General features: G+C 32.0%; 1 protein-coding gene across 1 annotated transcript in view; it reads left to right on the plus strand.

Annotated features, from left to right (window-relative positions):
- LOC106462114 (multiple epidermal growth factor-like domains protein 8) overlaps window positions 1-11,923 on the plus strand; it is a 112,609-nt gene extending 100,686 nt beyond the window's left edge. Inside the window, exons 32-34 of the mRNA XM_022389258.1 lie at window positions 3,912-4,050; window positions 5,438-5,543; window positions 7,333-11,923. Coding sequence (XP_022244966.1) covers window positions 3,912-4,050; window positions 5,438-5,543; window positions 7,333-8,402 — 1,315 coding nt within the window. The 3' untranslated portion in view covers window positions 8,403-11,923. The remainder of the gene's footprint in view (window positions 1-3,911; window positions 4,051-5,437; window positions 5,544-7,332) is intronic.
- Window positions 11,924-14,959: the final 3,036 nt, after the last annotated feature.

Here is a 14,959-nt window from a genome sequence, read left to right on the forward strand (position 1 = left end):
CTGTTATTTTCTCTACCCTAACTCAAAATGGGTGAGGTCAATTTGACCGACCTCATAACAACCAAAAAAAAATACTAAATAAATCTAAATTACTCTTTTTTCTTTCTAGAACGACATGAAACTACATTAGTTTATCCTAAATAGCTTTAAGCTTGTAACAGTATACATGTATTTATAATTAAATTTTATTGTTTTACTGCCCTTTTGATTGCCCTTTGAAACACTAATAAGTTGTAAATCATTTGAGGCACGTGCAGCTCACGTTACGCTATCGAGTTACATTATGTACGTGCTGCTCACATGTGTGCCTCATGAAACATTTTTATTATATTATTATTATTATTATTATCTATTCTACCTAATCTAATCATTACTAACCTATTTTTACATTTTAGTTATTTTATAATAATAAATAATGAATATAAATGAAAAACAAAAAATAAATTATTTACCCAATCTTCTTTTTCTTGCTGTCGATTGTTGATTTTACTTAAGCCTACATATTTTATACTAATGGTAGTACATTAAATAATTTTTATTTAATTAAATAATGCACCAAAGAAATACACTAATAACATGCAAAGGGCAGACAATTTCCCCTAACTCTCAAAATTTTTCTGGCTTTCTAACTGTACGACAAGACTGCTACAAATTCATCCAAGCTAGTTGTTAACTTTCCCATGGGAATGAAACTTGTACTCTGAGTGAAATTGATGCTTAGCTGTTCAGAACACAACGTTATACAATACATCATTTGATGGATGAAAACCTTTACTTTCTGTTGGTTAAAGGTAATATATATATAATTAAACATAAAAGTGAACTGTTAACAAAGCCCGAAAGAAAGGCTCTAGCAGATAGGTGTGGCCAGGAGGGGTGCGATTTTTTATTTATAGTTCCGTAACCAAACAAAATTGAAGTCTATAAAAATTATAGTTTGCTTGACCAATATCAGTATTATAGGGAGCAATTTACATTTAATTTTGTACATTTTGAAGGGGTGGTAGATAAAAAAGAGAAGAAAAGATGCCTAGAGAAAATGTGTTACTGTGTAACTCTAAGGAAAGTTCAGGATTTTTTAAAATATTTCCTTATAGAATTAAAAACTTAAAACTTATATACTATTAAAATATGAATTATTATCTAAGTGTTTATGCCATATTAATTGGTATAACATAAACAAAAAGTAGTTTAAAAAAACTTTGAATGTAAGACACTAAAACTTTCTGTTATGCATAGTAAAGGATACCCGAGGTGAAAGGGTTAACCTTTGTCAGTAGATTCATTTTATTTTTTTTGCTGTTTCTGGTTCCTCATATTGTTGACCTCTGGTCACCATTTTTCTAATGTGTTTTGTGATCAGGTTTCACTATGTTTATTTCTTAGTTCCTGTCCTTTCCTTTATGCACTTGATTTCAGCTGCTCTGGACATTAATTCTGTTTTTACTCCTATTTCCATTCCTTTCTTCTGCCACCTTTAGGTCTATATGCTCCTGTCTAATTCTTTGACCCAGCCAGGGCTTTTGGATTTCTAACACGCACACTAGGTTATTCGGTAGATCCCGGGTCAGTATGTTTCTTCACTGGAATCCTACTTTTTCCTGAGAGTTTTTTCCTCCATTCCCCCTTATGGGTTGCATTTGCCAGCCAATTTGCATGGTGTATATTTTTTTCCTTTTTTCTGGATGTTTGTCATCTTTTTCATGTTTTTTCCCATCAGATCTGTCATCTAACCATGTATTTTCCATCATTCCGGAGAGAGGACACCATTGGGACAGGTATATGAGCTACTCTGTTTGTTTTTCATTTCTTTACAGAGGCCTTTTGCTACATATGTTTTGGGTCCCATTCTGTGGCAAGTGGTGCCTGTCCAGGTATATTTAGTATCAAATCCGCACTATACATCCTTTGATCATGCTAGATGATATTAACATCGAGATGCTTCATAGTGGACCTGATGTACAATTCTAGATGCTTCCAGGTGTTGGTAGTTCAACTCTGTCTAATTGTCATCTATGCACCAATATCACATATTATACTTAAAACAATATGACACATCTTAGGTTCATGTTACACACCCCATTGAGATGGGGTATTCTGTAGGACCAATCATAAATATATATCATAGTCTTTTGCTTCATAAATATGGTCATTCTAGACTGTACACTCGTGGGTAAAGCGGATAGGGATTACTGCCCATCTCTGATGTTTAGTGTTGTTGGGTCTCTTCCTACCATGAACCTGATGTTCAGTTCCAGACACTGCCAGGTGTTGGTTGATCATCTCCATCCATGTGGTAGCTCTGCTTTTCGAAATGGATATTTGGGTCACCCATTGCACGTTCTCCAGTGCTGTGGACTTCACCCTCCAACACATTTTGCCCCATTTTCTTCTAGTATAGTATGTGAATCCTTACCAGTTGCTAGCTGCTAAGGTGGTGGACCTTGGGAGTGAAGCAGAATTCCACTCATTTGAGAGTAGGGTGGTGGCATTCTGCTGATGTCGATGGTATGATGCCCTTCCTACCGCAGATCTGATATACAGGTGTTGGTTGTAGCACTCTGCCATATATCTATGTATTGCAGCTTACCACTCCAGGTGAGATATTCCTCTTTCCTTCCATCCTCGGGATGTTGGTTCCTGGCTGGGTCAGGTGTTTGGTTGGACCTAGGGGGTCCAATTAATGATGAATACATTTGTGGTCCATCCGTGTTTCCAGCCTTTCATTTTAATGACACTTTACTCAAGGACAAAGGATATACCTGGCTCAGAAGTGGTGCAGTCTTTCACTGGTGTGATGTTTCTAATTCCTTTTCCACACCACATAGTCTTTCTTTGGGCACTTTCTGAAGGAGGATCATATTATCACCAGCCATCCACCAGTTCAGTGTGGGATTCTAGCTCTTGGTGAGAGGAGGTAAGACATCTCGGAAGTTAACATTTTCCTAAACTGAAAATGTATTTCAGAATAGATACTTACCTCCACTTGCATTTCCCACCCATTCTCCACACTTGTGTGTTGATTGATTTTGTCATGGCCAATCGTGAAATAAATAACAGGTGCATTATTAAAGTGAGTGCTAGTTATGATAGGGTTGCTACATGATCATTTGTATGTAGATAAGCAGAAAGGAGTGAGGGTTACAAGGTTATGGAGAGTGAACATTTTGTGCCATTAGAGAGCAGTACTAAATGAGAAAACTTTTTGTGAGATCAATTCAGAAATACATTTTCAGTTTATGAAAATGTTATTGTCAGTTATTTAATTTTGATGGATTTCATGTTATGTTAAAATCAGTAAATCAGGTCCTTCAAAATGACAGTTTGGTCCTGGAAAGTCCTGGATATTTATTTTATTTTTCCATTAGTCTCTGTGAACCCTAAACTTGGGATCCCATCCTAAATATATATGTGTATGTTTTTTGTATAACATGAACCACAAAAGGCATAATATATGTGTGTCAGTGATTACGAAAAGTAACTTTAGTCACTTAAGACACTTAAGAAGTTTCTCAACAAATTTAGCATTTACATAGAAATTTTGATGTTAGTAAAATAATTAGGTTTTATTACTTTTTTAACATATTGGGTTTTATTAGTTTCATTTAACACAGAATAAATGTTTTTATGTTTCATTAAAAGCCAAAGTGACTGTTGCAATTCTTTGTATTCAAGTTTAAGACTAATACAGGTTTTCAACAGATACAATGGAGCTGGCAAGATAGAAACTTAAGAAAACCAAAGTTAACATATTCCTATAGTGTAAATGTCAAAATGAATTCATTTGAACAAAGGTGCATTTCAACATCATAAAGCAAATAACTGTTGGTCTCATGAATGTGGAATCTCTATAGAACATGTTGAAACTTTTAAGCTGGGTTGGTTCTGATAACAGTTTGTGTGTCAACCAGGTGTGAATGCCATGGCCATGGGGACACATGTGACCCTTTGACAGGTGAGAATTGTAATTGTCAGAATAATACAGAGAATGAACGTCATTGCAGTCAGAAAAATGGGAAGAATTCAGCGACACCTTGCTGGAAATCACAGGTACTTTTCATAGCATGAACTTGTACACTAGTTAATCAGATGGTAGCTACGTTACTGAAACAGATTGGAAAGAGAGAGAAAAAAGCATTTAACTTGCACAGTGTTTTGAAATATTTAGATTAAAGACTTGTAAGTTTTGTATTTTTTGTCATGTTGACTTGAAGAATATAAGAAATACAAAATTTATTTAAGTATTTTATATGTTAAGTGTATGTGATTAAAATATATTTTAGGCATATTGGCATCTAATACTTTGGTAGCTTTTAGTGTTTGAACAGTAGTATATACAAAGTAAAGTTTAGATCCACTATTATGGAACAAATAGTTTTAACACTTTTACATGTCATTTCCAGTCCAACTCTTCCTTGTGAAAGAAATGCACACAGCTTATTTTATAGAGGTTTCATGTTACTTCAGGGCACAAAACATCAGAAAAGCCCAGTGTTCATTACAATGTTACCTTTGAACTTGGATTAATAAAAATTAATAACTCGTAAAAGTCATCATATCTGAAACAGATATTTCAAACACATGGCATGATAACTTTGGAACCTGTTAAAATATAAATTTGATTTTTTAGGTCAATTTATGATTTATTATACAACAAAAACTACTATGTACAGCTATTTACTTCTGAGCTTGACTCTGTAAAATAGGATTGAATGACAATGCTTAGATCATTTTTGTTTTAAAGCTACATAAATATGAAAATGCTGTTTCAGAATTTTGAAATGAATAACATGTTTCATGTTACCAACCTGTTTAGTAGACTGTTATTAAAGCCTTCAGAAAAGTCTTGTAAAAGTTTATTACCGTTATCCGGTATTGTAGTAAACTTATCAACCTACTACGTATGAAAAGTGTGAAGGCCCAACCTACTTGCCAATCTCTCTATTGATATGTTAGACTTGGCATGAGTAGGAAGTGGCCATAGAAATACTGGTAATGTGTGTAAGGTTAGTATTCCATATCTGAAATTGACTAAAGAAGATCCAGGAACACGTTATGATTTCAAGCTAGAGTTTAGACACTTGGTAAGTAAGGCATATGCATAATAGGTGGAGCTGATATCAAGAAAAGAGTAACAACCCCAACGAGTAGTTTAACATTTGAGCATGAATTGTTTTTTATTAGTTTGGAGTTAGCTTATTGGAGGGGTTTTTTTTCCTTATAAATATTTTAGTATTTTGATGTTGGTTAAATTATAATAATATGTATGTGTGAACAATAATTCAACATAAAAGCATAATACCATGTGTTTTCAGTATTCTCAAAGTAAGCATTGTTAGGAAGTAGTTTTATTTGTATGTCATTAGAAAATGAAGTTTTTAAATATCAGAGTTTTGTTATTATGTGTGGTACTTGAGCATGACCTTGAATTTTGCAGTGTGCCAAGTGTAAAGAGTATTTTCTTGGTCAACCCACTGATGGCCATCAGTGTTATCGTCATATGTACATGGACAGGGATTACTGCTTTGATCCTTTCACCCAAGGTTTGTCCAGGTTTTTGATAGTAATGTGAAAATGAGTTATTATATTTCATATTATCTTTTTGTTTTTACTCTGAAGTTCTCTAAAAAAACTACTGATGTTAAAAAAAAAAAAAGGTTTGATACCTAGAACAATTATTACAAACTCGTGTGTTTTGTGACATTTTATGATGAAACTGAAACTTTTTGTTTTTGTATTATACTGCTATAATAGTACTACAATTAGAAAAAAGTATTTACCATAACTAATAGATTGAATACTTGAATTGATGGTCAAGTCAATAAAATTAAAATGTTTTAATCGTGTATACATTTCAGTGTTGCTAGCCATCTTTCTTTTATAATACTTTTATAATTTTTTTGTGAGGTATATCTGTAATTCGATTAAGTTTCTACAAAACATTAGTGCAGCTGAAACTTTAGGTAGATTGACAGAACATATAGAGGTGTCGTATTCAGTTGTTTCTTTAAACAGTGATGTTGGTTATATTAAGCCTGTTGAAATATTTAAAAATAAAGAAGCACATTATTCTCATCTACTATTATTATTTGGTCACATATCATCAGGATTTTGTATTGCATGCCAGGTAGGTTTTAGTTAGGCCTTTGTAATTGCTTGTAATTGGCCGAATGCTAAAACTTGGCAAAATGAAATATGTGGATAAGGATAAATGAGAGCACAGTATAGATTTCACTGTGTTTGTATCAAATATATTGCAGTCAAAACAGCATTTTAAAAGTACCAACTTCAGTTGATAAGATCTAACTTAACTGGTGACAGTACAGTATGGGCTTAACTTTATATTTTTTTATTACTTTATTAATCAACTGTAGACTTTACCTCACAGATTCCCCAGTGTACATAATGTAAGGTTATTAATGTCATTGATTAAAAATGTACACCAACTAAAATAAAAATTTTAAAAATTGCTCAGTATTTCAGTGATCACCAATGGCAAACAGTGGGCTTAAGTTTTAGTGTGTGTCTATATGTATATACACATACACAGAGAAAAATAACCCAAAGATGGTATGTTAAAAACTGTAATTTTTGATAAAAGCTATCCTTTTTAAACTTCTGTTGGAATAGGAACCAGTATCAATAATTTTAACACTTTCACAGTTTATGTTATGATCTATCAAAAATATGTTCAGCAATAGTGGAATCAAGAATTTTTCATATTTTGAAAGTTGATTTAAGTTCAGAAATACGAGATTTTAACAGGCCTGATTTAAGTGTGTAGAATGTTTTTTTTCTTAATCACACTCAGTATGTTAAAAATTACTTGTTGCACAGTTTTTAATGGTTTTATTTTATCTGATGCATATTTTTAATCAATGGTAGTTTTATAATCCTAGAGAATTAGATTTTTGTAAGTCTTTCAATACATTTTTGTAAGTCTGGTGACGATGACCTACTTAAAATAATTTTGTGCACATAATATTTTATTTTTCATTTACAAAAACTAGATATAATTTGCAAGTTTATCTATGCTAGTCTATTTTAGGATAATTTTGATATAAAATTTTTTAAAGTGTGCTTATTTTGCAGTCTTGAGACTTAATATAGGTCTGAAATGTAAATAATAAACATACAGTAATGATATACTTTTATTTGTTTCAGATAAAATTAATGGGAGACTAATTACTTACTACCTGGTGTCAGTTATGTTCTGTTGAATACAGTTATTAAGTAAACTGACCTTGATGAATATTTGGTGAAAATATGTTGGATTTAAATATGATATATATAAATATTTGTGAATAATTGCGGGTGGATTTTTTTTTCCAGATGATTGCAAAAATCCTAGCTCACTCCTTCAGGGCCAAACAGTGTTTTTTGCAGTTCAGCCACGTTTTATGAATGTAAACATTCGAGTATTTGTGGATGTTACCATAGGAGGTGTAGATGTGTACTTATCATCCAATAGGGAGAGCTTTGTGGTAGAAGTGAACAAAACAACAGGTGTTCACATTGTTTATGTTGATAAAAAATTTGAAATCGTTATGGAGTCAAGTGACAGAGAAACAGATTTTTTTTTTGCTGAGAGAACTTTTAGACCTGAGAGGCTAAATTTTCAAGACAAATTATCAGGAAAGCATTCTAACCAAACAGAACCACCCCCAACTGAACACTTGAAGCTTAATGAACTGTGGGCTAGGGGATTGACCACCTATGCATTCTTGAAAGATCCTAGTGATTTTCTTGTAATTCGAGGTTTGCAGAATAGGCTTGTAATGACTATTCCACAGGAAGTTCATAACCTGGGAAAAGACCGTTTCTATATGATTTTGCATGGAGTAGGTAGTGAAAGTTCTTCAGATACTTTTGGGAGTCTTTTCTTTAAGCAAGAGCAAACTAAAATAGATCTTTTTGTTTTCTTTTCTGTGTTCTTTTCATGCTTCTTTCTTTTCCTGGCTATTTGTGTGATTGTGTGGAAAGTCAAGCAAGCCTTCGACCTTAGACGAGCACGTCGCCTGCATGCTGCCGAGATGAAACACATGGCAAGTCGTCCCTTTGCTTCTGTGTATGCTATAATTGAGCCAGAGCCTGAAGAATATGAATATTTACCATATTCTCCCAAAAATTACTCTAAAAAGACAAAATATAACAAGTATCACAATGGTAGAGACTCTCCTAAAGTTGTATTAAATGAACGATACTATGTAAGACCTGTGGCCATTGAGCCTACAGATGATGGTGTTGCAGCTATTGCTACAACACTCATTTTGCTTCCAGGAGGAACTAGCGCACCTGTTCGACTTGCCTTGGGCTCAGGACTGGTCACTATGCGAGGAATCTATCAGTGTGTGAACATTAGGTCAGCAATGAGACGAAGTACAAGCCACGTGACTTTGTGATACTGTTGCAGATAGCTTACTGTCACAGTACTTCTGTACTGGTTGGTAATTTTTCTGTTTAGTTCTGAGTATTGAAGAATTGCTTTATACATGTTCCAAAGTATGAAAAATTAAAACTATCTGCTCATCCCTTGCCAAAAGACTTTTTCAATTCTGCAAAAGGAATGTCATATTTTACAGCTTGATAAAATTAGTGATGATAGAAAGTCAGCCATAGCTTCCAGGACTATCCTACCTCAGTTACTGTAGTTGATAAAAGTCATATACACTTCTCTTATACGTGTTAAAAGTGAAGATAAAAATTTACATGTTATGTTCTAACATTATATTTAGTGTTATAATCTTCTGCATCTCTTTTTTTTTTCCCACCTTTTTATTTACATTACAAACTAATGCTTCTTCTGCTCCAATATTAAGGGTGATTGATAATTTTTCTTCTATGCCAAGATTAGAAGTGCTGATTAAAAGCATCTGCATTGTTATTCTTTTTCAACCATATGAATGTCAACTGATGTGTGCCAACATCAGAAATGCAAAGAGACAATTCTTTGTACTTGTTACTTAGATTATTAGGAACACGCATCAGGTTTTTGTAGTCTGTGTCAGTAAGCTTGTTGTCTTAATTTTCATCAGCATGTATATAGAGTAAATACAGTATGTACAGTTCTTTGTATTCTTTATGTTGACGGTACTGCATAATGACAACACTTCATGCATTACTCAGAGTCCAAATTAAAAACATGAACTTACATCTTCTATATCTTTTTCTGCTCTTTGTTGAAATTCCTTTCTTCCTGCTTGAAAGTAAGAAAAATTTGATTGACAAAGTAAGAAAACAACAACAAAGAACTATAAATAGAAAGTAAGGAAAATCCAATTCTTGTTCTTTTTTTTCTGAATAAATGTATCACATGAGGAAGAAAAATTGTTTTGACAAGTTTATTTGTGGTAGGGGTCTCTACAAATCAGAAACACCAGTCTAGCTATGGTTGGATAAACAGTTTTTATATTTCATTTTGAAGACATCATGTTAGTTGTAAGGTGTTGAAGTAGTGTAAAATTAGAATGGGACTGATTGTTGAAATACATTAATAACATTTTACTTGTTGCTTTGTGTAAATATCACATAGCAGTACTTTCCTGCTTTTTTATAATCAGTTTTGCAATGGAAATATTACAGTGTTCAGTTTCAGGGTATGCCTAAAATTTAAAAGTCTTCGTTGTTAGTATGTTGTATATATATCTAGACATATTAACTTCAGAGCTTGAAGATATTAATAGTTTTTTTTTTCTCACAGTTGAATATTTATACACAAGCACACATATTTCTTGTAATTAATTTTTCATCTCATGAAGGACTGAGATGAAGATGTACTTAAGGTGTTTGATGGGGTTATCTGCAGCTTTTGGAATATAAATTTTTTCCTGTACTATATGTTGGAACCATTTAGAGCTATTCCAGAAAAAATTTAAGAATTGTACATAATATATATTTTTTCTTTAATTGTGGAAAACGTCTGTGTATTATAGAAACAGTTTTCTGCTCAGCTTGTAAGAATTTAAATGATTAACTAAATTAAATGGATTACCCAGATTTACATTTCATATACAAAACAATTAGGTTGGTATCTTTCTTTCTATTTATATGTGAAAGGTAACTAACAGCTTTTTGGAAACCACAACAATTCCAGCCATAATATTTATAACAGTTTACTTTCCTGTAACCAAGCCTATAGCATACAGTAAGCATTACTGATATGACATAAAACTGTTGGCTAAACTGCCTCGGATAGAAAAGATACACCTCTGGTACATCCAGTATTTGTACCATACATTTTATAAAATTGCTTCTGATGGCTCCTTTATTCTTATATTTAATTTTTTTTCTTTTTGCATAAACTGTTTATTGTTTTACATTGAGAACATTGTTGAAAAAAGAAAATATTATTGTTATGGGAATGTAAGTTCTAATGATATGTACATTCTGTTATTGATAGTAATAGTTATTCTTGGAGTAAAGTTACTTTAAACGTGGAATAAAATGATAAAGGATATCTTTCTTTACATTACAACATATAAATTTATTTTAAACAGAAATGTGTAGGTACTAAATACTTGGTTGTGAACTTTTCATTTGTATAAGTGGTGTAAATAATAATAAACTTTATTTCTCCAGTGTAGTCAAGTTAATGTTTTTATTTCCATAATGCACAATAAATTTATTAAGTGATTTTTACCTGACAAACGATGCTTTGTGATCTGAGTTGGTTTCATTCAATTAAGAAATTTTTTCTACTTAATGTGGTTTAATAGCTGCATGAAGGTTTATAGGAACAGTTTGCAATTCCAACTTAATGCTAGCTTTTCAAGCTTTTTTTATGTAGAATCAGTTTAATTTACCCAAAACACTTGGTAAGTTTGTGACTATAATATGTAGCTTTATGCCTTTTAATTAATCTTTAACCAGTCAGTACAAGGTTTTCAAATTGTAGTCTGTATAATGAAGCTTCAAGTAATCCTACTTAAATTCTTTTTTTTCTCCATCCTGTCATAGATTTTTTATACATTTTTTTGTGAAATTTATAAAGAAAAATTTAAACACTCCTAAAACATTATTGTTCATTAAATCATACAATTCATGTCACTTGCATAATATTACAATTTGTTTTTGTACAGTCATCAAGATTTGGAAATTTTTATGTCAACATCCAAATGTACTTGTGCCCCATATTTATAGATACTGAACAAATTGCAGCCGTGGCTAGCAAAACAGTGTTAACGTGGGGACTGGAATATTTGACTTTTAAACATATCTAACAAAAAGTTATTATATATAAATTAGAATACCAGTAAAAAATATATTGGCTAGAGTTTTCCATCGATGTTGAAATCTGTTGTAATTATGAAAGTAAACACATAATTTTCATTTTAGTTCTATTAACTCTAGGCAGAATTTTCAGTGTCCATTTTATATGTTTTTTTGCAAACGAGAGCAACTGATCCAACCACACTCCGAGTAGAGGCTAAATTTCATGGCTGAAAATACTTGAAGTTTAATTAAGTTACATTGGAATAAAAAGTTCTGAGGTATAGCAATAAACTAATTATAAGTTATAATATAAGGTATAGTAAAATTTGTGACATATGTACCATTGGACAACAGAAATTGAAGAAGTATTTTGTAATATCTGTTCATGCTATTTATATGCTAGTAATTAAACTGTTAATTACAGGCTGAGGCACCATGTTGAAATATAAAGGGTTTATTAACCAACAGGCTTTCCAGCTCTTCATCAGGGGGAAATTGGTTATGTAAGAAAACCACAAGCTTATATTCATATTGTTGCTAAGGTGCATTTCAACAGTATTTTATGTCTATGTTAGTGGCTACATAAATATTTATTATGTCCATTTACCAGTAATATGTACATTCACAATGTTGTTAAACTAACATAAGGATATTGGTGTGAATACAGTTAATGCATATACAATTAATACATATATAAGGTTAGACATTATAAGAAGTAATAAAGGGAACAGTAAATAGAGGGTGTGAAAGAAATGAAGTATCCTGTAGAAATGATATATAGTAGGATTGTTTGCTGGTAGGATTATGAGGCTCCATATGAAGCTGATTGTTGCTCATCCTGCATTTATTATTGACTTCTTTTTATGGACTTGTGTTTTTAATTGAAGACCTCTCATTTCCCTCCTGCTGTCAGTACATTCTTGAGTGAGAATTGTGGGACTTTCTCAGTCTATATCTTTGGTACACAGCATTCTATGTTCTGTGATGACAGGATTATCAAGGGTGCTGGTAGTTCCTGAAGTCTAACAATTAATGGTTGTTTTGTCTGATTATTATTTGCAGCAGTTACACTATATTTAGGTAGGTACAGGATATTTTACCCTTGGCCAAATCTGAGTGTTCTCTATTTTGTAGACAGTCCAAATTCTGTGTTTGTCACAAATTTGGCAGGTTCTTTAAATGAAAATCCTGGTCATTTGTAGAGCTGGGCAGATAGTGGTATTTGCTGATCAATTAATCAACAACAGCAGTTCAAAATTAGTGACAGTGACAGATAGCTTTGTGTTTTTGATTATTACAAGAATTGATTGATCAAAATTATGATTAAGTTATTACAAGAATTGATTGATCAAAATTATGATTAAGTTGGTTGTCATGAATATAATCTTATCTAAATTAGGGTTTCTGATTGTTACCATCTTCAATTATTACAACTATCCAAGTAACTGAAATATTGCCACCAAATCTGCTTGCTCGCTCTGTCTTTATTATGGCAAAGTTACTTAATTTGGATTGATTTACTTGTAATTTCAATTAATTGATTATTTTGTGTGACACTAAATGATACAATTGCTGCCCATAGGTACTTGATTAAATTTCCCAGCTATAGTCATATGGTAGAATGGTGAATAGACTTAATCAGTAATCATGTATGTATAAATATTGATCATGGTTTTCTCCATAATTTATTCGAAATTTTCAAAACATTTTTCCATTAGTTTTGTAAATATACATGAAGAACATTTCTTGAAAGAGGTGGAAAGCTTTGTGTTAATAAAACCTTTATATGCATGTGTGGTGCTTCAGTCTATAAGTTTTCTTTTAACATCAGTGAAATCTTTCATTTAGGCTTTACCTACTTGAAATGATTATCAGTTGTCCTACTTAATTTTTTATTGAAAAAGATGAAGATCAGATCTCACTATGTTTGCAAGTGATATATTAAGTTTTATAGTACCATATTAATTGATAAATGCATTTTGTTTTTGAGATAAACTAGTTTTATAACATGTATTCACTCTCATTCTGAAACCGTATCTAGGGTGAAATAAATGCATGTGTTCATTTATTTACTTAAAAAAAACAAAAGATTTAATTTTGTGTTTGTACTGCATTAATGCATATGTAAAGTCCTTACTTCTTGGTTCCAGAAGACTCGTCCATAGCAATTTAAGGTTATTACAAACAAGAATACATCTCTGAGCTGGTAAGGGCTAGAAAGAAATACTCCTGCATGTTTCAACTTACAGAGGTCATGTCAATGCAAAATTGTCCATGCTAAACAATCTGCTTGTACATAAAAGTTTGGCCACCATACCTACATTTTTTTTTTTAATCCATATCTCAGCTGGACATAATGGAAGGAGCTTGTACACCTCATGTGATACAGTCATTTGAAATTGCTGGCTTTCTGTCAATTTTTCTAGTGTATCTGATGACAGTCTGTCTAGATAGCTGAACATTGGCAAGACCACCAATAGGCTTGCCAGAACTCTGAACAGGCTGTCAGTCTGAGAGAAGAGTAGCAGCCTGTGTACAAATTCTTAACTGTGTCATCTGTTGGTGCTAATCAGAAGACACATATGCAATTTTTTGGCAACCCATACATCAGATATGCATTTTCAAAACCCTAATGTGAACTTATGAAATTAACACTGATAAATTAAAATTGTTTACAAAACACAACTTCATGGATTTAAAGTAACAGCTCAACCATACAATACTCATCTCTTTTATAAACTGCTTGTACCATCTGCAGAGAACTCCATCACAAGGAAAATATGCTGAATATCACTTCATGAGCCAATCTTCCTTTTTAAATGTTATTATATTAAACATCTTCAAATACATAAATAATTTCTGTATAGTTTTTGTAAATATTTATGCTATATTAATATTGGGTGTGTTTCAAGCTATAAAAAAATCAGGATGTTAACTGAAATTTATTGTTAATTGATAAAAAAAAAAGTTTTCTTGAAGACAACAGAAAAATGCCTTTTATGTCATTAGTTGAAATATTACTTCTTAATTGTTTCTTTTATCCTATGCTAGGATAAATTTGGCCTTCCATTATATTAATCAAGCTTGAAAGCATGTGTAAAAAAAGGTGGGGTATTAGGCATTAGTTTTGCTGTTTTTCTCTGTAATTGTAGTTGAAGTTAGTATATAAGTAGCTAGTTAATACCTGGTGTGTTCCATATTACTTAAATCTTATATCTGATGTCAGTTTGCATCTTGTTATCCCCCACATGTATGTAAATTGTTTGTGGTGTACATTTATTCCTAGCCAACATGGTAATTGTGTTATTTCTCAAGATTTTGGGTTCTACACGATGTACATAGCATTTATAGCTGGATTAATTAGGCACAGCTATATCCTGTGATCTTAGGTGTTTCATAAGTGATAGGATGTTTTCAGATGACCTTGTTAAGCAGAATTATTGTTGTTTCCTTAACCACGCATACAGTACTTTTGATGTGATGTGTAATTACGTAGCACATTTTCAGGCTCACTGCATTTCATTATAATTTTGATCCTTTCTTTTCATTTTATATAAAGTTTATGCAATTCTAATATACTTGATCTCCCAAAGATGCTACAAATGATAATGCTTTAGTTCCTTGTGAACAGTTTCTTCAAATCAGCATAAAAATACCAATTGTTTCTTAAAAAATAATTCAGAATTAATTAGACAATAATGAAAAGATACTTTTTGCGAGTTCAGAAGTGAATTCTAATTCATGACCA

Source organism: Limulus polyphemus, unplaced genomic scaffold (genome assembly GCF_000517525.1).
Source record: "Limulus polyphemus unplaced genomic scaffold, Limulus_polyphemus-2.1.2 Scaffold1098, whole genome shotgun sequence".
Classification (NCBI taxonomy): domain Eukaryota; kingdom Metazoa; phylum Arthropoda; class Merostomata; order Xiphosura; family Limulidae; genus Limulus; species Limulus polyphemus.